Source organism: Giraffa tippelskirchi, chromosome 3 (genome assembly GCF_054371585.1).
Source record: "Giraffa tippelskirchi isolate mGirTip1 chromosome 3, T2T-mGirTip1v1.2.pri, whole genome shotgun sequence".
Classification (NCBI taxonomy): domain Eukaryota; kingdom Metazoa; phylum Chordata; class Mammalia; order Artiodactyla; family Giraffidae; genus Giraffa; species Giraffa tippelskirchi.
This window is the reverse complement of record NC_137277.1, coordinates 142,956,250-142,977,473: the sequence shown is the minus strand read 5'-3', so window position 1 is coordinate 142,977,473 and position 21,224 is coordinate 142,956,250. Positions and strand designations below refer to the sequence as shown.

Below are 21,224 nucleotides of genomic sequence, written 5' to 3'. Positions count from 1 at the left end.
CATTTCATCAAGGATACACAGTAACAAGACAATTCCAAAATTGATACCTCTATGCTCTTAAAAGCCATTATTTTCCTTCCAATAATAGAAATAGTCTATCAAGGCTGTGCAGCAGTACTACTACCAAGTTATGCATGCTATCTTCACAATGTATTCTATTCTCTTAACAGTGATAACGTTTTTAAAATTTGGAAGTTGCCAATATCTTTAAAAGCACAGTGCACTGAAAAGTATAGTTCAGCTTCTAAAGCACAAGCATATACTGCATTTAAAAATAATCCATAGAAAAGTACAAACTAAAATCTTTAATGTGTCTAAGTAAAAGGATTTGCTGAAGAATGAATGTATGTGCATTATTATAAGCATACATTCTTCCCACTCAAACATAATCAAAATTAAAAAAAGAACTATTTCCAATTTTCATATTCATTTTTCTGTTTGTTATTTGTATTTCAAGTTTGCAGTGAATACCTACAGGACACTGATATGCTACTCTATTTGACACTAAGCTTTTACTCCAAACAGTATCTTGGTACTTTGGGGTTTAGGGAGGAGAAATGCAGTGTTAAGTACATAATGTCTACAAGGAAGAAATATCATTATTCATTATTAAATAATGAGTACAATTAACCCAATTACCATGCTCTGACAGTGCTACAGTATATTTAACAATCTCCTGAGAGTCCTATTTAAGAACTACTTCATGCTGGTCATCTATTCTGTTTATAGAAGTCTGTGCAGTAGTGTATGCTAATGGAGGTTACTGTTCTTATCCAGCAGAATTAAGTAGTAGAGACCATTATAAATGTCAAAGGTGAATAAACTGTGACAGAGACTATATGGTCCACAAAGTTTAAATATTTATTATTGTTTCTTTTACAGAAAGTTTGCCAACCCCTGGATTAAGACTAAAACTGGCAGGTTCCTACCTATGATTTTAGAAAGAAGACTACTTTTATTGTTACAAAAACTTTTTTCCCAAGATTTTATGGTTACAAAAACTTTTAACTTTCCTTAGTATTTAAGCATGAACAATGTACATTTCACAGAAATATTCCCTCTAGACATATGCACATACCAACAAGAAGAGGCACCATAGTGCCTTCCTCACACTCAATTCTGTCCTGAATGCTAACACCAATATTGTCAGTCATAACCACAGTTAAGAGCCAGCCAGTACCTACCTGTATGACCACAGGTGTTAACATGCAACAGTGCTTGTTGATAAACAGGTGCTATCCAAAGCTTCCAAAAAACCAGAAACTTCCAACTTGGTATCTATGCTGGTACTGATGCTGTCTTACTTAATGACTATATAAATCAATATAAACTTCCTCATTTTAGCTAAAGTTGTCTTTATAAAACATAAATGAGATAATGTCTGTCATTGTTGCTTAAACCTTTTAATGGTCGGAGAAGACTCTTGAGAGTCCCTTGAACTGCAAGGAGATCCAACCAGTTCATCCTAAAGGAGATAAGTTCTGGGTGTTCATTGGAAGGACTGATGTTGAAGCTGAAACTCCAATACTCTGGCCACCTGATGCAAAGAGCTGACTCACTGGAAAAGACCCTGATGCTGGGAAAGATTGAGGGAAGGAGGAGAAGGGGCCAACAGAGGATAAGATGGCTGGATGGCATCACCAACTCGATGGACATGGGTTTGGGTGGACTTAGGGAGTTAGCGATGGACAGGGAGGCCTGGTGTGCTGCAATTCATGGGGTTGCAAAGAGTCGGACACGACTGAGCGACTGAACTGAACTGAAAATTCATACTTCTTCATTAGACTATTAATTCCTTACTATAATGACACTCTTGTTCTTTTTACAAGTCTAGCTCTCTAGTATAAGAATTAGCTCATTCACTCTTCATTCAATTAATTATGAACTACATCTCCAGCAGTAATTGAAATATTATAAAAATGCCTGCCTTCCAAGAACTGATTGCCTAATGGGGCACAAAATGAACTCAATAAATAAATAAAATGTTTATGTGTTATTAGTAAATTTAGATACAAGTGCAAACGAGAAAAAGTAAAGTAGGAATAGAGGATGTGAAATGTTGGTGTGGAGACTGAAATTTTAGATAGAGCGCCTCAAGAAGTAAGGGAACTGGCTGGGAGAATGTCTGAGGAAAATATTCCACAGGCATGATCAGTGACAGCCAGGACCCTAAGGCAAAGTGTGCCCCCTGGGGGAGCAGAAGTGAGGTAAGGTTAGGAAAATTAGGGATGGAAAGGGAGAAGAAACAGGAGGATAAAAAGCCTTGAAGATCAAAACAAGAACTCTGTGCTTCTGCTTTAATGAGATGGAAAACCACTGAAGGGTTCAAAGCTCACAAGTGATATGATCTAATCTAATCTTACAAGGATCACTTGAAAAAAAAAAAAAAATCACCCAAGGTGTGGTGATAGATATAGAGTGTGGTTGCTAGGACAAGAGCAAAAAAGCAGAGAGATAAGTTAAAAAGAGATGATGGTGCCTGAAATGAGAGTGGAGTATAGGTGATGAGGAGATGGTGCCCCAGTAGATGTGGGAGGGACAGAAAGAGGAGAGTCAGAGAGTGAGACTCAAGGTTTTGATCTGAGAAAGAATAAAGAAGAATAAAGTTATCGTTAATAGATGGAGGATTTAAAAAACAAAATAGACGGAGGATTCTAAAGGAAGTGCTGGTGTAAGGAGTAGGGTTGGCAAATATCAAGAGCTGGTTTCTGAATATATTAAGTTTATAACACCTTTTAGATATTCAGGTAAGCTGGTAGATAACGCTAATCTGGAGTTAAGGAAATGGCCTAGGCTAAAGATGTAAACAAAGTGAAAGTGTTAGTCACTCAGTCATGTCCAGCTCTTTGTGATCCCATGAACTGTAGCCCACCAGACTTCTCTGTCCATGGAATTCTCCAGGCAAGAATACTGGAGTGGGGATCTTCCCAACTCAGGGATCAAACCTGGGTCTCCTGCATTGCAGGCCAATTCTTGACTGTCTGGGCCACCAGAGAAGCACAAAAAATGTCATGTGATACACCCTCATTTGTGTGTGTGTGTGCTCAGTCGCTCAGTTGTGCCTGACTCTTTGCAACCTCATGGGCTGTAGCCTATCAGGCTCCTTGGTCCACAGGGTTTTCCAGGCAAGAATATTGGAGAGGGTTGCAAAGTTAGGAATTATCAGCCAATAAATACTTAAAGCCATGAGACTTTAGCCATAAGACCAGGTAAGATTACTGAGAGGACTTTCATCAACATTCAGAGATAAGGGAAGAGAAGAAAATCCAGCAAAAGACTAAGAAAAGGCCAGAAACGTGGGAGTTCAGGAAATGGTGGTGGTACAGAAGCCAATGGCCAAGGAAATCTTCCAAAGAGAAGAGAATGATCAACAGCCAAATGCTGCTCTTAGGACAAGTGAAATGAAGACGAACAGGGTAAGTGACCAGTGGATTTAGCAATGTTGTGGTGAATGGTAGATATGACAAAGTAACCTGGCTGAGCAGTCAGGGAGAAAACCTAATGAGCTAGACTCATGAGAGAAGAGAATTAAAAAAACAAGAATGGGTAATTGCTATAACTGGGAAGAGAATAATAAATAGAGCAGTAGCTAAAACTGAAACTGGAACTTAAAAAGATCCTCTTCCACCCTACCTTTTTAAGATAGGAAAAGTGACATGAGGTTTATACACTTGATAGGAATGATCCAGCAGGAGGGAAAAATAAATGACGCAGGAAAAAGGGAGAAATTTAAGGGAGTTGGGTGAGAGAGGGGATAGATAAGATCTAGAGAACAGTTTGAAGGAGCTGGATCTAGCTAGGAACACAGATGCTTTTTCATAGTAACAGGGACAAAGGTAAACAGGCATCGACACAGGGAAATGAGCAGAAATGGTGACGGGAACTAGTGGGAAGTTGTCTCAGTGGCTTCAGTGTTCTCCATGAAATAGGAGGTAAGGTCATCAGCTAACCATGAGGACAGTAAGTGAGGTGTTAGAGGCTTAAGGAGAGAGGAGGTAAATGGCTGCTTCTGGATATAAAATAAAAATTATTTTTTCTTACTGTCCAAACTTGCTATAATAAATACTCTGTAATTAAAAATTTAGGTTATATAACTGAAATGAGACTATCTAATACAGTCTACTAGGAAGAAAAGTGAACACAGTTATCTAGTTAAAAACAGAAAGTAACCAAATTGTTAGTTCTGCAAACACACTGCCTAACATATTTAGGATATAAAAGTAAAATTAAAATTAAACTAATTAGTGTTACAGATTTATTAACTTTAAACTGAAGTTAGAAATAAGGGCAATTACATAAACCCCTTGGAATATAAACCATTTTCTGCAGAAGGCTGGAGAGATATAGTACTTCCTTCCTATTTGCTATTAAGCAAGCTCAAAGAATTATTTTGTTAACCATAAAAAAACACTTCCACCCCAATATTACAAAACCTTCAAAGTAGTATAGTAATTTTTTAATTATACCTTTAAATATTATTGATGGTTACTTTGAGTAGTAATATTATTTGATCAAAAATTTTCAAGATAACTGGTTGCCAAAGAAGGAATCCTCCTAAATGTCTTTTCTTAATAGATTATTTAAGATATCACATGTCTTTAAGATGGGTTATGTTTATTAGTCTTTCAAACTACATCCAAAGAGTTCTTCCATTTTTGGAAGTTAATTCTATTTATAGGTTTAGTATAAGAACAAAAATATAAAATAAGCCGTCTTACCATATCCACCAAGGCTACGTAGAGGAACATGCCTGCAGTGATTGCAAAGATCCAAAGTGTGATGTTATTGGCATATTGACCAACAGCTGTGCCTATGAGCATGCCTATGTAAGCCATCATGGCAGAGAGGAGGTTGTATACAATTGCTTGCTTTACAGTCATGCCTGCTTTAAGAAGAACTGCAAAATCACCTGCAATTAAGACATAATGTAAGTTTTAAAACCACAGGATTTTACTTACAAATTCAGGAAAACACCAAACAAAAAAACAAAATTAAGAATGACATAAAAAGATATACCTTTATAACTGAAATTTTATAATGAAATTGTATTTTACTTGTTAAACCTTAATACATGCAAAACCTTGGGTGAATCTCAAAGGCATCATGCTGAAAAATAGGCTGGAAGGTTATATATATGATTCCATTATATGATATTCTCAAAAAGATAAAATGATAGTGATGAAAAGCACTTGGGGTCACCAAGGGGCAAGGATAGAAAAGGGATGTGACTACACAGGGACAGCATGAAGGGGTTTGTTGAGATGATGGAACTGTTATCCTTGATGGTGGTAGTGGTGACACAAATCTATATACATGTTAAAATTCAAAGAACTATACATCAAAAAGCAAGGTCAATGTTACTTGATAACTAAAATGAAAATTTTACAGAACACCAAAAAGACATAAGAAAAAAGAACTTCACCACAGCACTTTTTGTGAGCAACAAAATAAAGCTCTCTACTCTGATCTCTGCCCTTTCTAAGGGAAATGGGCTAAGTAAGAACAAAGGTAACAAACTCTAAGTATATTGTATGAAGTTTACATTTATGTTTTCTTTATTCCAAAAGAAAAGTTAAATCTTAATTCTGAAAATCCTAAAAATGTAAAAAGAACAAAGAGACTTTTCTCACTCATCTGTCTAAAGCTGGTAAATAAAGGATTAAATGTTGATTAGAGAGACATTACTAGAAGGGCAAAATGTGCTAGAACTAATAAAAGGGTCAAAAGTGATAGTTTCCCTAATTGTAACTTTTTTTTGCTTTAGATACTAAAGGTACAAACATCCAGTCCATCACTGAATGTTTAGTAGATGCAAGTTACTATACAGAATACTGAGGGCTGTTTCTTTCCCATGAGAAGGTGTCTTACATGACTAAAAGCACGATCTAGGTGTGTGTGTGTGTGTGTTTTTAAGTTATGATTGCATGATTCTCACTTATAATAGATAAGTAGAAGTTAACAACAAAGAAATTAGCGCAAGGCATTATTTTCCATGTTCTAATGAAATGCTATAAACTACATCCTGCAACATTATTGGGAAAGATAATACAATCGAGGAGATTACCTACCAATGGCTTCTAAACTGCCATTCTCCAGTCTCCACCTAATATTACTATACATCCTGTATCTTCTCTCTCATCCTACTTAATCCTCCTGCTGAGACTTGGATTCAATGTCAGTTTTCATTTCTTCTCTAGAGTTTTAGGTTCCTCTGGCCTTTCTTCCTCAGCTTCCTCTAAGGAAAGAGTTCCCTAACTCTTCCTCTACAAAGTTCCTCACCATACTTTCAATAATTCACCCATCTATTGTGTTAAAAGGACAATTTCATTTAGCAGGGTTTAGATAATATAAAATGAGACTACAAAAGTGACTTTTAGGTTATAAAATACAGTGTTTCTTTTTATAATTTCAAATAGAATTTTTAAAGGAGCATTATTGAATACTCATTGAACCAAAGTATCGTTAAGTACAAACATCAATTCTGATGCTTTCCTGGTATTACTAGGTGGAATTACTTTCATCCCTGAATAACCACCAAACAGCATGAATTAACTAGACAAGATTCAAGATGAGATATTTAGTTAATACTTTTTAAAATTAAGGTAAAACTTACATACACAATCCTCCCCTTTTTTGATGTTGAGTTTTGGCAAAAGTATATATTAAAAAAAAGTATATATACTATGTAAACATAGCTATCAGACTTTGTTTCTTTACCTGCCCAAACCCCAAAATTTCCTTAGGCCCCTCACTTCTAGTGATCTGCTTTCTGTCCCTACAGTTTTGCCTTCCCCAGAACATCACAGAAATTATATAGTCCTTTGAGTCTGGATTTTTTTTTTTTCACTTAGCATGATGTAAGATTTATCCATGTTACAATTTATATCAGAAAATCATGGCTTTTTACCACTAAGTGATATTGCATAGATGAACAATAGCTTATTTATCCCTTCAGCAGCTTAAGGTCATTTAGGTTGTTTCCAATTTTTGGTAATTATGAATAAAGCCACTATACACATTCATAAATAGATTTTTGTATCAACAAAAATTTTTGTCTCCTGTATGTAGATACCTAGGAGTGGGATTTCTGGCAGCAATTAATTTATGGGAGTTCTGGTTGCTCCTGATCCTTTCCAGCCCACAATGACAAATCCAGTACTGAATTCTCATGTGTTTATCTGTTATCTACATAACTTCTGTAGTGAAATGCCTGTTCAAGTATTTTACCATTTTTAAAAAACTGTTGAATTGTTGGTTTTCTTATTACTGAGTTGAGAGGTCTTTAAACATCCCAAAAGATTTTGGTCAGATATATATTTTCCGAATACTTATTCCTAGTCTTTGGCTTGTCTCTTCATTCTCTTTAAGTGTCTTTTGTGTAGAGTTTTTACTTTTTAGGAAGTCCACTTTATTACTTTTTTCCTTAGTGGAGCATGCTTTTGGTGTTGTATATAAGAACAACTTGCTTAATCCAAAATACACAAGATTTTCTGTGTTTTTTTCTAAAATTCTTTTATACTTAAAATTTTTTTCATTTAGATCAATGATCCATTTTTAATTTTTGTCTATGGTAGGAGGACTTTTTTTTGCAAGTAGATATCCAATTATTGCAGAAACATTTGTTGAACAAACTATTCATTCTACATGGGATTTCCTTTGCACTTTTGTTGCTAATAAGTTGCTATATGTGTGCGTATTCTATACCTTGTTCCACTGATTTATGTACCTATTTTTTAACCAATATAAATTGTTTTGATTATTATGGATTTACAATAAGTCTTAAATTTAACTTTGGTTTACTTTTTAAAATTCTTCTGGTCATTCCTTTCCCTTTACATAAAAGCCTTTGGAAAAAAATCATTTATCTCCAAAATAGTCTATTGAGATTTCAATTGGGAATGTACTGAATCTATAGGGAGAATTAGTATCTTAGAAATGCTAAGTCTTTTGGTCCATAAACTTACAATAGATCTTCATTTAAGTTTCCTCTGATCTCTTTTGTTGGCAAATTATAGTTTTCAGCATACAGATTCTATTGTATATTTTGTTTAGATTTAACCAAAGTATTTTGTATTTTTTGGTGTTACTGTGAACATTACTTTTTAAAAATTTCAATTTCTAATTGTTCAATGCTAGTATATAGCAGTATAAATGACTTTTATATGATGTTCTTATATCCTGATGAATCATTTAAGAATCTACCTTTGTCCTACTCTTATCTCAGGTTATAATTTCCTCAAAGTTATCTGCATATTTTTCTACCCTTCTCTTCTCAGTAAGAAACCTATATAAACATTTGAAAAATAAATCAAAGAAATCCTCAGCTGGGATTTACACTGAATAAGCAAATCTATTCATCTTTTGACAAATCAATATTCTTTCCTTTCTGCTGACAATGGATATTAGCACAAAGAATGAGGTGTGCCTACCAAAGCTGTTATATTCATGTGATCCAATGTTATAATTATGTTAATATCTGCTAATATGAAATCTTTGAGTTTTTTTTTTTAAAGTATATACTGTAAGGTTCTTTTTGTCGTAACTAATGCATGTATACACATGTATAAATTTAAACAGTGAATGTTCAATTTTCCCTGGACAATTTAGCACATTATGAGTATCTTATTTTGAATTTATTTAATTTTTAATATTCATGAGAGGGAAGGAAAAAATGGACAGCATTACAGATAGCCTCTCTAAGCTGAGTTTTAACACATTATTGACCAGGGGATTTTTTTCAAAAACGAATGCCTGTGGCATTAATACATCTTCGGTCAACAATGTGTTAGTAACACAGCTACATTTATTTATCAAAATGTTATTTCCTTAAGTTAAAACATTACTCAATGTCAAGAAAAGAGTTTGGATCATCTACCTTTTTGGATTATCCTCAACCTCACTTTCCCTTTACACATTCTTATATAGGTTTTCTTATAAATTATTTTTCAAATGTTTCAAATATAGCTCCTTATTGAAAGATAGAAAAAAGTAGAAAGAATGCAAAAGAATAATATTGCAACTTACTTAAATTCAGCTACACAAGTTTGGCAAAAACAGAAGAAAGAGTAATAAATCAGGTAATCTCATATTCATTACCACACACCACAGCAAACATGAAATGAGAAGTCTGGATTTTCTGTTTCCTCTGATGGCTTCAATTTCTGCACACCTCTTACAGGGGTCCTCCCTATATTATTCTAAGGTTTAAAAGTACATTTTTTTCATATCACATTCACAAACGCATAAAAACTCTACCTGGAACACAATTAGAGAAACAGAAATCTGTTCAGAAGAGGAATATCAAAATTTGGAATTACTGAGTGGACTGAGGATCAGTCTCCAAGGTACTAGAATGCAAGTGACCCTTGAAGGACGCAGGGGCCCAGTCGAAAATCTGTGTATAGCTTATAGTCAGTCTTCCATATACTCTATTCCACATGTGCAGATTCAATCAACTGCAAATTGTATAATACTGTGGTATATACCATAGACCTTTACGACACAGTAATGGGCACTTTGGTAAAACAGGGCCTTTACTGATCAGATTATCCACTCATACTCATTTGGAGAAGAACAGAAAGTGGAGAGAGGCATAGAAGCTTCTGAGTCAGAATTCCTAGGCAAGGAGAAAAACCAGTCCCTCGGAGGCTGAGACAGATGCTTGGCAGTTGTATGTTGTATAAATTGGGCTTCCTCAGTGGCTCAGTTGGTAAAGAATCTGCCTGCAATGCAGGAGACCTGGGATTGATCCCTGGGTAGGAAAGATCCCCTGGAAAAGGAAATGGCAAACCACTCCAGTACTCTTGTCTAGAGAATCCTATGGACAGAGGAGCTGGGCAGGCTACAGTCCAGGGGATCCCAAAGAGTTGGACATGAATGAGAAATTAACTTTCACTTCAGTTTCATATACTATAGAAAAAAAAAAATTATGCATGTACATCGACCAGCACAGTTCAAACCCATGTTGTTCAAGGGTCAACTGTACATGTTTTCCCCCTTAGGGTATCACTTTAGTATAAAAATCTCAGAGTAGTTTTAAGAATTCATAATCAAAAATTTAGCTAGGGAAAAACAGGTTTTATATCAAAGTATCCTAGAATGTGACATATTACGCTGCTTTGCCAACATCTCAAGCTGCTAAGTGGAAAGAGGACTTGTCCCTATCTACCTGCCTAGCATCTGTCTCACCCTCAAAGGGACTGGTTTTTCTCCTTGCCTAGGAATTCTGACTAAGAAGCTTCTATGCCTCTCTCTACATTCTGTTCTCCTCTAAATAAGTATGGATAATCTAATCATAGTAGAGGCATATATCTGGCCCGGTTTTACCAAAGTGCTCATTACTGTGTCTTAAAGGTAAAAAGTAGGCTCCATGAACATTACGTAAAACTTCCTTTAGACCACCTTCACATTGTAGATGGATAAAAAAGCCAAAGCCCTTCAGGCCACCTCCAGAGGAGGAAGCTGGTCATTTCTTTATGATCTTCCTTTTCCAGGAGCTTGAGAGCTTCCCTGGTGGCTCAGACGGTAAAGCGTCTGTCTACAATGCGGGAGACCTGGGTTCAATCCCTGGGTAAGGAATATCTCCTGGAGAAGGAAATGGCAACCCACTCCAGTATTCTTGCCTGGAAAATCCCATGGATGGGGGAACCTGGTAGGCTACAGTCTATGGGGTCACAAAGAGTGGGACACGACTAAGCAACTTCACTTTTCCAGGAGCTTAGCCAACTAGCATGGGGCAGTCTGTCAACTTAGCACAAGGCACTGGGGGAAAACATACATTTCCATGTCTCACTCCTCTCCTTCTGGCAGAGTAGATGTACACTCTGATTGGAGTTTTCTCTCACAGCAATAGTGTTAGTCGCTCAGTCGTGTCCAACTTTTTGTGACCCCATGGACTGTAGCCAACCAGGCTCCTCTGTCCATGGGATTTCCCAGGCAAGAATACCAGTGGGTAGCCATTCCCTTCTCCAGGAGATCTTCCTGACTGAGGGATCAAACCTGGGCCCCCTGCATTGCAAGCAGATTCTTTACTGTCTGAGCCACCAGGAAAGCCCCAGATAGTAACATCTTAATCTCTGGTTTGTGCGGTAGAACAGATAGAGATTTGGAGTCTCAATATTTCACTGAGGTGTCTTGGTTCAGGCTTTCATCAGAACTCTGCACTGGGTATCAAGCAAGGGCTTACCTAGCCAATAAGATATGTACTACATTTGTTTTATGTGTAGTTATCATTGTGTGTCACTCCTTCAATAAGAAAGTACAGGGGGGAAAAAGGAGTAAGTGACAGGAAGGCAACCATCCCTCATTTCCAAAGTCTCTGCTGTCAATTTTGTGCTGAAATGGAGCATGGTAAGTGGGTTAAGGAGAATTCAGTATATCCATACTTAATCATAAAGTGGCCTGACATGTGCCTTTTAGGGGGTAGTGGGTGGGTAGGAAGGAAGCTGAAGGCTTTCCTGGCACATTATGGATGTGTGTGTGACTATCCATGTTTATTACTAAGCAAACTTAAAAAAAAAAGGGTTAAAACTAGTAGGCAATGTTTCTTATATATAAAAACTGACAGTCTTGATTTGTGTTGCTACTGAAATGCAAGGAAGTTATTTGGTACATCATTCTCTTATTAGCATAGGAAAGCAGTTAAATATAACTGTGAGATATAATATCTACACACAAAAAAACCTACATTACAAGAAAATAGGATGTCTAAAAGGGAAATACACTAAGCAAAATAGGATGTCTAAAAGGGAAATATACTAAGCATTAAAAGAAGGGCCTAGAGAAAGTAAGTGATAAAGTTTAGAGGAAAGATAAGCCTGAAGCATGGTGTACTGGAGGGCAGTACCGCAGTTAGAGGAAAACAGACTTAACATGCTACACTAGGGACAGAGCTAGCAGGACAAGCCAATTAGGAGGGAATAAGCAAAGAAACAGGTCAGGCACCCAGAGCGCATGTCTGGTGAACTGTGTTTGGGTGAAGTTGAAAACAAGTAACAGTAATTCAGTGAGTGAGGCTGAAAAGGTAGGTAGAAGCCAGATGTGAAGGTCACTGAAAGGAACATTAATGACTGAAAGATTTTGATTAAATAAGCAAGTCACATCTAGTCACATAGTAACAATGGGCATATGGCAAGAAGATACATCTGACAATAGATATATAAGATATACTGGAACAGAATGAAACCAGAACTATAAATACTCCCTATGGAAACTGCCCAAGTAGAAGACAATGAAGGGTCTTGATAAAGAATTATGGGGCATAACAAGATATATGATTATATGCCCAAGGTTGACAAGGTAAATAAAACTATAAGGAATCAAGTCCTAAAGAATCAGCATCAAGTAAGCAGTAAGAGATTTTTTTACTTTATGTGAGCAGTTAGTAACTAAGAAAATTATATAAGTTAATTCTACTCAAAGTGAGCCAATAAGTGTACTACCAATCAAGATAAACAATTAAAATGATAGACATTTCAGTCAGAAGAAAGGGCACGTGAAGAAATTCCTTGGATACTCAAGAGATGCAGTTTTTTCTTTCAAATTTATGTCACGTTCACATCCCTCAGATATTTTCTATGTGAATGTATGTTCATATTTTTTCTTCCATTTTTGCACTTACAGGAGGAAACCAAAACACAAGAAGAGAAACTAAAAAAACGATTGCTAGATCAATAAATGCCTATTAATACAATAAAGAAATATCACTGTACACCTTATAAATTGGCAAAAATTAGAGAGTTAATGCTAAGTGTTACCAGGGATGTGGAAACAAAGGAATTCTCAGTTATTACTGCTAATAACTGAGAATTCCTTTGTTTCCACATTAGTTTGGTCATTCTCAATAGTGATATGATACTCTCAGGCATGCATATCTTAGGATCCATCAGTTCTGTTTCCAGGTATATACGCCATAAGATGTTCTCACAAGGGTCTCTCAGCATCAAGTCTACAGATGTTCAATGCACCATTATCTGTGGTGGCAGGAATTTAAAGGATACATGGTAAGTCCAATTACTGGGTGCTAAGCATGTAAAAATATGGTAAATACGCACCTTCAAATACTAGGCAGAAACAACATATTAAATTAATTCATGGAGTTAAAAGTATATTGATTAGTAAATAAGTTAAGAAACAGAGTGGGCTATAACTTAATATTGTTTACGCAAAATAAAAATACATAAAAAACACTCCACACTTTTGGAAGCACATTAACAAAAATTTCAGTAAATAAGAGAATGATGACAGTGAATACTTGCCATCAGCCATTTTTTATGTTTTAACATCTCTAAAATTTAGATGCATTTATATTAACTCTTACATTTGATGAAATCTGATAAATTTTAATCATGTTACCTAATTCATGTGGCAGTTCATGACAGAAGACAGCTATAGAAGTACTGATTCCTCCCGTCAATCCAGCACTGAAAGCTGCTCCTAAGGTCGAGGGGTGAGGGGTGGGGGGGGTGGAAAAAATCCAAGTGACGTTTACTGATCTTTTTCTATTTTCATTCATAACGGCAGGTACATTCTCTTTTACCTAATTTCATAATGTATGAGTGATTCATTAATCTCATACACTATAGTTTTTGAACACACAGAGTGAAGTACAACAGGTATGTGACAACCAGAGAAAGCTAATCAATGAAATAAATATTCCCTATTGAATTAAATTCTCTATTTGTGTAATCTTCTAATTCACTTACAGCTTCAGAGTAGTGACAGTTTTAGTGTTTCAGTCTCTGACCTCAATTTTATGTCATGTAAGTCTGTAACTGCACTTGTTCTTGCAAACTAATATTTATAGATATTTAAATATTTAAAAGTATCCATATCCAACTTTTCTAGGTCTAGAGCATGAATGGCATAAATTATTATTTGTCTCATGGTCCTGAATACTGAAATCAGAGGTATAAATGCGTTTGAGACTACGTGTAAAATTCTTTACTCTTTAACAATGATAGCCACTGTAGCTTCAAAAATATGGTCTCTCCTGAAAGAAACAAAAGCCTACTTTTGAATAATTATTTAATAGTCTGGATCTCAAAAGAAAATTATGTATTGATCACATTTAACATTCTCCTAAACTGGTAACATCAGTTTATATTAACAAGATTTTAAAATATGTTTGAATTTGATATAATGGATTTTTACCATTGTAAAATTTTTCTTCACTTTTTTAAGTATAAAAAAATTTTTAAACCCAAGATTCAAATTCATCTGTTCTCATTCAGAAATGTATAAATGTATTTGAAAATATATTAAGGTAGCTTTTTCAATATGGTACCTATCCCTTCAATAAGAAATCAAGTTACTAAAGAAGTATACTGGAGACATTTGTACACATGTTCAAAGAAAAACCCACTGAAATGATACCTTTATGCCCCCAAGTAAACTTATCAAAAACACTAACATCACCTTTGTAAAAGCCAAATGACAGGACTAATATATAATAGTATACTTGTTAAGCTCCAAGATTAGTACTAAAACAGTGGAAAACAGAAAATGGTCTTAAGGAATAACAAATTATAACCCAAGTTTTAAGCCTACTTACCAATTGCTAACCCATCACTGAAATTGTGGATGCCATCTCCCATGATTACCATCCAAGCGATATTAGCTATTCCTGTTTCTTTCAGATCTGATCCAGAATGACAGGGACCATGTGAATGATGAGAATGTTTGTGGTGCCACTGATGATTATGCTTCCTCAGCACAGTTTTACTCTCGTCATGGTGGTTATGTGCAGCAGCATGGAGGTCATGCTCATGAATGGCATGCATTCCATCACTGTGAGAATGGTCCATGATTTTCTCCTCTTCTATACGAAGGTAATTTTTAGGAGGGGATTCTTGCTGGCCTTCTAAGTCAGTCAGTTCAGTTTCATTAAGTCGATCTTCAGAAACAACCGAGTCATCAGTTCCTATATTTATAATGGCAAAGGATATGCTTTATCAACAAGTACATGAATGCATATTTGCTTAATTTAAACCCAGACAAAATAGCAGTGTAATGAACATTTCCTAGGTGAATGTCTTTTACAATTCCTAAATAGATATTAAAAAAACACTTAAGTAAATATACATATGCATACACATAAACTGGGGTTTTGAGAGTCTAAAAGATGAACCAGATGAAGTAAATGAAGGGAACTGAAATCAATAGCAGGCAAAGCGAGGAGAGAAACTGGCACTCATCAAGACACTGTGAAGCTTAAGGAGCACATTACCAACAGTTGAAAATAAAAGAGTGGAAAGTTACTGTAGAATTCCCATGGTAACAAAATAAACCCATAATTTTTCAGAGAACAAAGGAACCTTAACGTTTACCCACTCTAACTTTCTCTTATCATTTAAGAAAACAAAGAAAATTTAAATCGCTTGCATCCTCTAGGTGCTCTACATATCTGAACAAGATCATTTCTAGATCATTATGAAAATGAAGTTTCAAAACCTGTAAGTGATAACATCTGTCACTTTTTTTTAAAATGAAAGTTGGCCTCTCACCTAGTTTACAAAAGCTATTATGTGACAAAGATTTGCTTCACAAAACGTATTTTTGGGCAGAGTCTACAGTCAATATCTAGGCTGCCTCTTCTACAGAAAATCATTAGTAATATTCAGGGGAAAACATAAGTTCACAAAGGGGGAAAATTATAGTTAAATATTAGGTTTTCCTGAAAATTTTAAGCTACCTCATTACATCATTCACAAAACACAATAGATGAATGGATGAGCAGAGATTTTTATGTACAAGAACACTCTCCTTTTCTCACATGAAAACAATCATATATGGAGGGCACAGAGATTTTTGCATTACCAAGAAATAAAACATTAAAGGTGTTTTGTTTCATTTTTTTTTTTCTGTAAAGTAAAAAGTGCAATATCTTCCTTGCCTGGTAATATAATGAATTGGCCCTATATGCTAGTATAATAAATAAGGCTGAAAATAATCAAACATGAACAAAATCAGTTGAGACGCATAAGCAAATAAAAGAAACTAGTATTAGAGAAGCCACAAAGACAAGAAATTTCAAACAACACAGGTACAGTTTAGACGCAAAATTTCAATTTTTATATTTTAAAGGTTTCTCTTTAGTCAGAACTGTTGTCTACCGGCAAGAGGCTTGAGCTGAAGCCAGTCAGCATCTGGTGTATTATTTAACTTATGATCTGAAAGCTTCCTTCCAATAGCCGATTCTTCTGTGTTCTGCTTCATAAACCATTTCTGTTTTCCCTGAAAAAAAAAAGAAAAATCGGGTATTAGCATTAAATCTGCAGGCACAATTAGCAACAGTATTCACTGTTAACATCTATGGGAATAAATGGTGGTAATTTTATAAAATATTTAGAAAAGGAGAAAAAACTTTTAGAAATTAATCAAAAGGTCTAACCAGATGAAAACTCCACCTAAATTTGCATTTTTTTTTCAAATATTCAACTAAATGGTCCAATTCATATACTTCCAAGATAACAATAGGGTAAAGAGTACTGTATTATTATATGCAACCCAAACAAAATGTGTGAAATATATGTAATATTGCTCTCATTTAATACTGTGTAGGAATGGGAAATTTTAAAAAATGAAAGCTTATTCCTTTGAATTTCTTTCTGTATTTATCACAATGTCACTTTCCCCTATATGTGACAATAATAGAGACAAACTTGAATTAAAATCCTAAATCTACAGTTTACCTTTATAACGCTTGGACAAGTTTAGTTTATTAACCCTAAAAATATTCATCGATAAAATGAAAATGAGATTCTTACAAGGATTAAATGAAGTGATATATAAAAATGACCAATTAATTACTGAGTTAATAGCTTTGCAATAAAGACAACTTTCCTTTCTCATTTAATCTGTTCTCTACTAATAAAGTCTATTATATTTCATTGTTTAGTTTTGAATTTTCCTACATTATCTCTAATAGTCTGGCTTCTTCTCATCAGTCTATCACTAACAACTCGTCTGACTTAAATTTATACTTCTAATCAATGTTCACTTTTAAAACAGCAAATAAGTATTTTAGAACAGAATGAAAGTAAATCCTTGTTGGTTTTGCTTATAGACTGAACTACGTTTTCAGATGTTTAAGTCTTCTAACTGTTGCATAAGTAGATTTGTTATGGCTAGTTGAACATGCAGTAGAGTCTCCAAAGATGGTCACCATCAATTTCTTTTCTCCCTGTATAAGTATTCCTTTCTATCCATAAGGAATCTCAAGGTGGAATCTATTCAGAAAACTAAGATCATGGCATCCGGTCCCGTCCCTTCATGGCAAATAGATGGGGAAACAGTGGCTGACTTTATTTTTAGGGCTCCAAAATCACTGTAGATGGTGATTGCAGCCATGAAATTAAAAGACGCTCACTCCTTGGAAGGAAAGTTACCACCAACCTAGACAGCACATTAAAAAGCAGAGACATTACTTTGTCAACAAAGGTCCGTCTAGTCAAGACTATGGCTTTTCCAGTGGTCATGTATCGATGGGAGAGTTGGACTATAAAGAAGCTGAGCACCAAAGAATTGATGCTTTTGAACTGTGGTGTTGGAGAAGACTCTTGAGAGTCTCTTGGACTGCAAGGAGATCCAACCAGTCCATCCTAAAGGAGATCAGTCCTGGGTGTTCATTGGAAGGACTGATGTTGAAGCTGAAACTCCAATACTTTGGCCACCTGATGTGAAGAGCTGACTCATTTGAAAAGACCCTGATGCTGGGAAAGATTTAGGGCAGGAGGAGAAGGGCATGACAGAGGATGAGATGGTTGGATGGCATCACCGACTTGATGGACATGAGTTTGGGTAAGCTCTGGGAGTTGGTGATGAAAAGGGAGGCCTGGCATGCTCTGGTTCACGGGGTCGCAAAGAGTCGGACATGACTGAGTGACGAACTGAACTAAATTCCTTGTCCCTAAATTTTTGCAGGTCTTTTGACTTGCTCTGACCAAACAGAATCCAACAGAAGTGATTCTGTGCCGGTTCTGGCCTAGTCTGAGATAAGCCTGGCACCTTTTGCTTTTTCCTCAGGGAATTTGCCCACTATGCTATGAAGAAGCTCAGTCTAGACTCTGAAGAGAGGCCATGTGGAGAAGTACCAAAATGCAGAAACAGACTGAGGCATTCTGAGACCTTTCCAGCCCTGAACTGCCCTAGTCAAGCCAGACCAGGGAAGTTTGAGTGAGTCACTCAAGCTGACACCATGTGGAGCAAAAGAACTGTCCTACTGAATCCTTCCTATTTGGGGGGCTTGGGGTTGTTCTGCTTCATAGCAACAGATAATAGAAACTGAGGAAACAGAAAATGTTCAAAAGAAAGTAATATGGAGACATCCTAAAGAGAAGAAAAGAAACAGCAGTTTTAACATGAGATGAAGAAAAAAAAAAGAGAGGAGGAGACAACAACAGTACAAAAGTCAATGAGACAGATATAGAAAGTAAAACACCAGCTGGGAGTTTGTTTAACTGCTTGTTTCTGACTGTCGATTTTCCTAAAAACTTGCCAAGTGACTACCCTCAAAGCCCCAACTTGCTGAAACCAGTCAGCATCTGTTATGTTACTTAACTTGTTTTCTGAAAGCTTCCTTCCAATAGTTGATTTGTCTACACAGAACAACAAATGTCTGTTCTACTCAAGCACCACTAATTACTTTTCTTCAAAAAACACTATATACTTTTTCATCTTAGGTTACTTACTGTCCTATTTATCATAAAGGAGGTAAACTGACTTATCTACCTAGACTCTTTTCTTTGGTAAACTTGAAGAATTCCTTACTATTACATTTAGAATGCCACATAGAGAATGGTACACTTTTCAGATTTTTACCTTCCACAATTTCAAATTTACAAAAAATTCCCATGTTTTGACAATTCTATTCTCATGTATCAGTATGCTTTAAAAAACGTGTTTAATTTTGTCAGTAAGTCTCGGTTCAAAATGAGGTCAAGATTGAATTATAAAAAATTTATTTACTTTGAACTATCTCTTAAAGGGCTACATTTTATATTTATCTGTAAATTATACAGTCTCTAATATTTAGTACACATCAAATATATTTGCTGCTTCGGCGTTGTTGTTGTTGTTGTTGTTCAGTCGCTCAGTTGAGTCTGACTCTTTGCGACCCCATGGACTGCAGCACACCAGACTTCTCTGTCCATCATCTCCTGGAGCTTGCTCAAACTCATGTCCGTTGAATCCATGGTGCCATCCAACCATCTCATCCTCTGTCATTGTCTTGTCCGCCTGCCTTCAATCTTTCCCAGCATCAGGGTCTTTTCAAATGATTTGGCTCTTCAGATCAGGTGGCCAAAGTACTGAAGTGTCAGCTTCAGCTTCAGTCCTTCCAATGAATATTCAGGGCTGATTTCCTTGAGGATTGACTGGTTGGATCTCCTTGCAGTCCAAGGGACTCTCGAGAGTCTTCTCCAACGCCACAGGTCAAAACCATCACTTCTTCGGTGCTTAGCTTCCTTTATAATCCAACTCTCACATCCATACATGACTACTGAAAAAAAAATAGCTTTGACTAGATGTACCGCTGTTGGCAAAGTAATGTCCCTGCTTTGTAATATGCTGTCTAGGTTGGTCATAGATTTTCTTCCAAGGAACAAGCATCTTTTAATTTCATGGCTGCAGTCACCATCTGCAGTGATTTTGGAGCCCAAGAAAATAAAGTCTGTCATTGTTTCCATTGTTTCCCCATCTACTTGCCATGAAGTCATGGGACTGAATGCAACAATCTTGATTTTTTGAATGTTGAGTTTTAAGCCAGCTTTTTCACTCACCTCTTTCACTTTCATCAAGAGGCTCTTTAGTTTCTCTTTGCTTTCTGCCATAAGAGTGATATCATCTGCATATATGAGGTTATTTGTTAGTTCTCCCAGCAATCTTGATTCCAGCTTGTGCTTCATCCAGCCCAGCATTTCATATGATGTACTCTGCATATAAGTTAAATAAGCAGGGTGACAATACAGCCATGATGTACTCCTTTCCCAATCTGGAACCAGTCCATTGTTCCATGTCCAGTTCTAACTGTTGCTTCTTGACCTCAGACAGATTTCTCAGGAGGCAGGTAAGGTGGTATGGTATTCCCATCTCTTTCAGAATTTTCCAGTTTGTTGTGATCCACAGGGTCAAAGGTTTTAGCGTAGTCAATGAAGCAGATGTTTTTCTGGAATTCTCTTGCTTTTTCTGTGATCCAATGGATGTTGGCAATTTGATCTCTGGTTTCTCTGCCTTTTCTAAATCCAGCTTGAACATCTGAAAGCTCACGGTTCATGTACTGTTGAAGCCTAGGTTGGAGAATTTTGAGCATTACTTTGCCAGTATGTGAGATGAGTGCAGTTGTGCAGTAGTCTGAACATTCTTTGACATTGCCTTTCTTTGGAATTGGAATGAAAATTGACCTTTTCCAGTCCTGTGGCCACTGCTTCGTTTTCCAAATTTGTTGGCATATTGAGTGCAGCACTTTCACAGCATCATCTTTTAGGATTTGAAATAGCTCAGCTGGAACTCCATCACCCGCACTAGCTTTGTTCCTAGTGATGCTTCCTAAGGCCCACTTGACTTCACATTCCAGGATCCTGGCTCTAGGTGAGTGATTGCACCATCGTAGTTATCTGCGTCATTAAGATCTCTTTTGTATAGTTCTTCTGTATATTCTTGCCACCTGTTCTTAATATCTTCTGCTTCCGTTAGGTCCATACCATCTCTGTCCTTTATTGTGCTCATCTTTGCATGAAATGTTCCCTTGGTGTCTCTAATTTTCTTGAAGAGATCTCTAGTCTTTCCCATTCTATTGTTTTCCTGTTTCTTTGCATCAGTGTTAGTATACACAATTGAAGAAAATTAGAGCTTTGCAGTAATTCCAAAACTTTTTTATAACTTTGCAATTTGATATATGTTCTTAATTTGTTATTTACAGAGACGGGCTTTAAATTGTTTACCTAATCAATTTCTTGATTCTCTCATTTAAATAATTATCTTAATCACATTCTCTTCCCCATGCCATGACTCAAGACCTCTTCACCTCTCCTCTAAATATCCTGCAGTAATCTCTGATTCATTTCCTTCTAGTCAATCTTACCTTGGCACCCCTCCCACCACTGTCAATTCTTCACCTATCCACATGACCTTTCACATGGCCCTTCACAAGCCAAATGCTATTAGATCTTTTTCACTTCTCTCTAAGTTGATTCTTCCCAGGTCCTTTGACCATTCCTGAGATAACA

At 36.1% G+C, this 21,224-nt stretch overlaps 1 protein-coding gene across 12 annotated transcripts in view; it reads right to left on the bottom strand.

The window, feature by feature from the left end:
• SLC39A10 (solute carrier family 39 member 10) overlaps nucleotides 1-21,224 on the bottom strand; it is a 109,482-nt gene that overhangs the window by 3,216 nt on the left and 85,042 nt on the right. For 8 of the 12 annotated variants that reach the window (XM_081581435.1, XM_081581432.1, XM_081581437.1 and 5 more), the window contains 4 exons: nucleotides 16,113-16,233; nucleotides 14,552-14,920; nucleotides 13,354-13,434; nucleotides 4,719-4,909 (listed from right to left, as the gene is read on the bottom strand). In XM_081581435.1, coding sequence (XP_081437561.1) covers nucleotides 4,719-4,909; nucleotides 13,354-13,434; nucleotides 14,552-14,920; nucleotides 16,113-16,233 — 762 coding nt within the window. Of the gene's footprint in view, nucleotides 1-4,693; nucleotides 4,910-13,353; nucleotides 13,435-14,551; nucleotides 14,921-16,112; nucleotides 16,234-21,224 lie in introns of all 12 variants that reach the window. The other 4 variants (XM_081581441.1, XM_081581438.1, XM_081581439.1 and 1 more) reach the window with 2 other exon arrangements.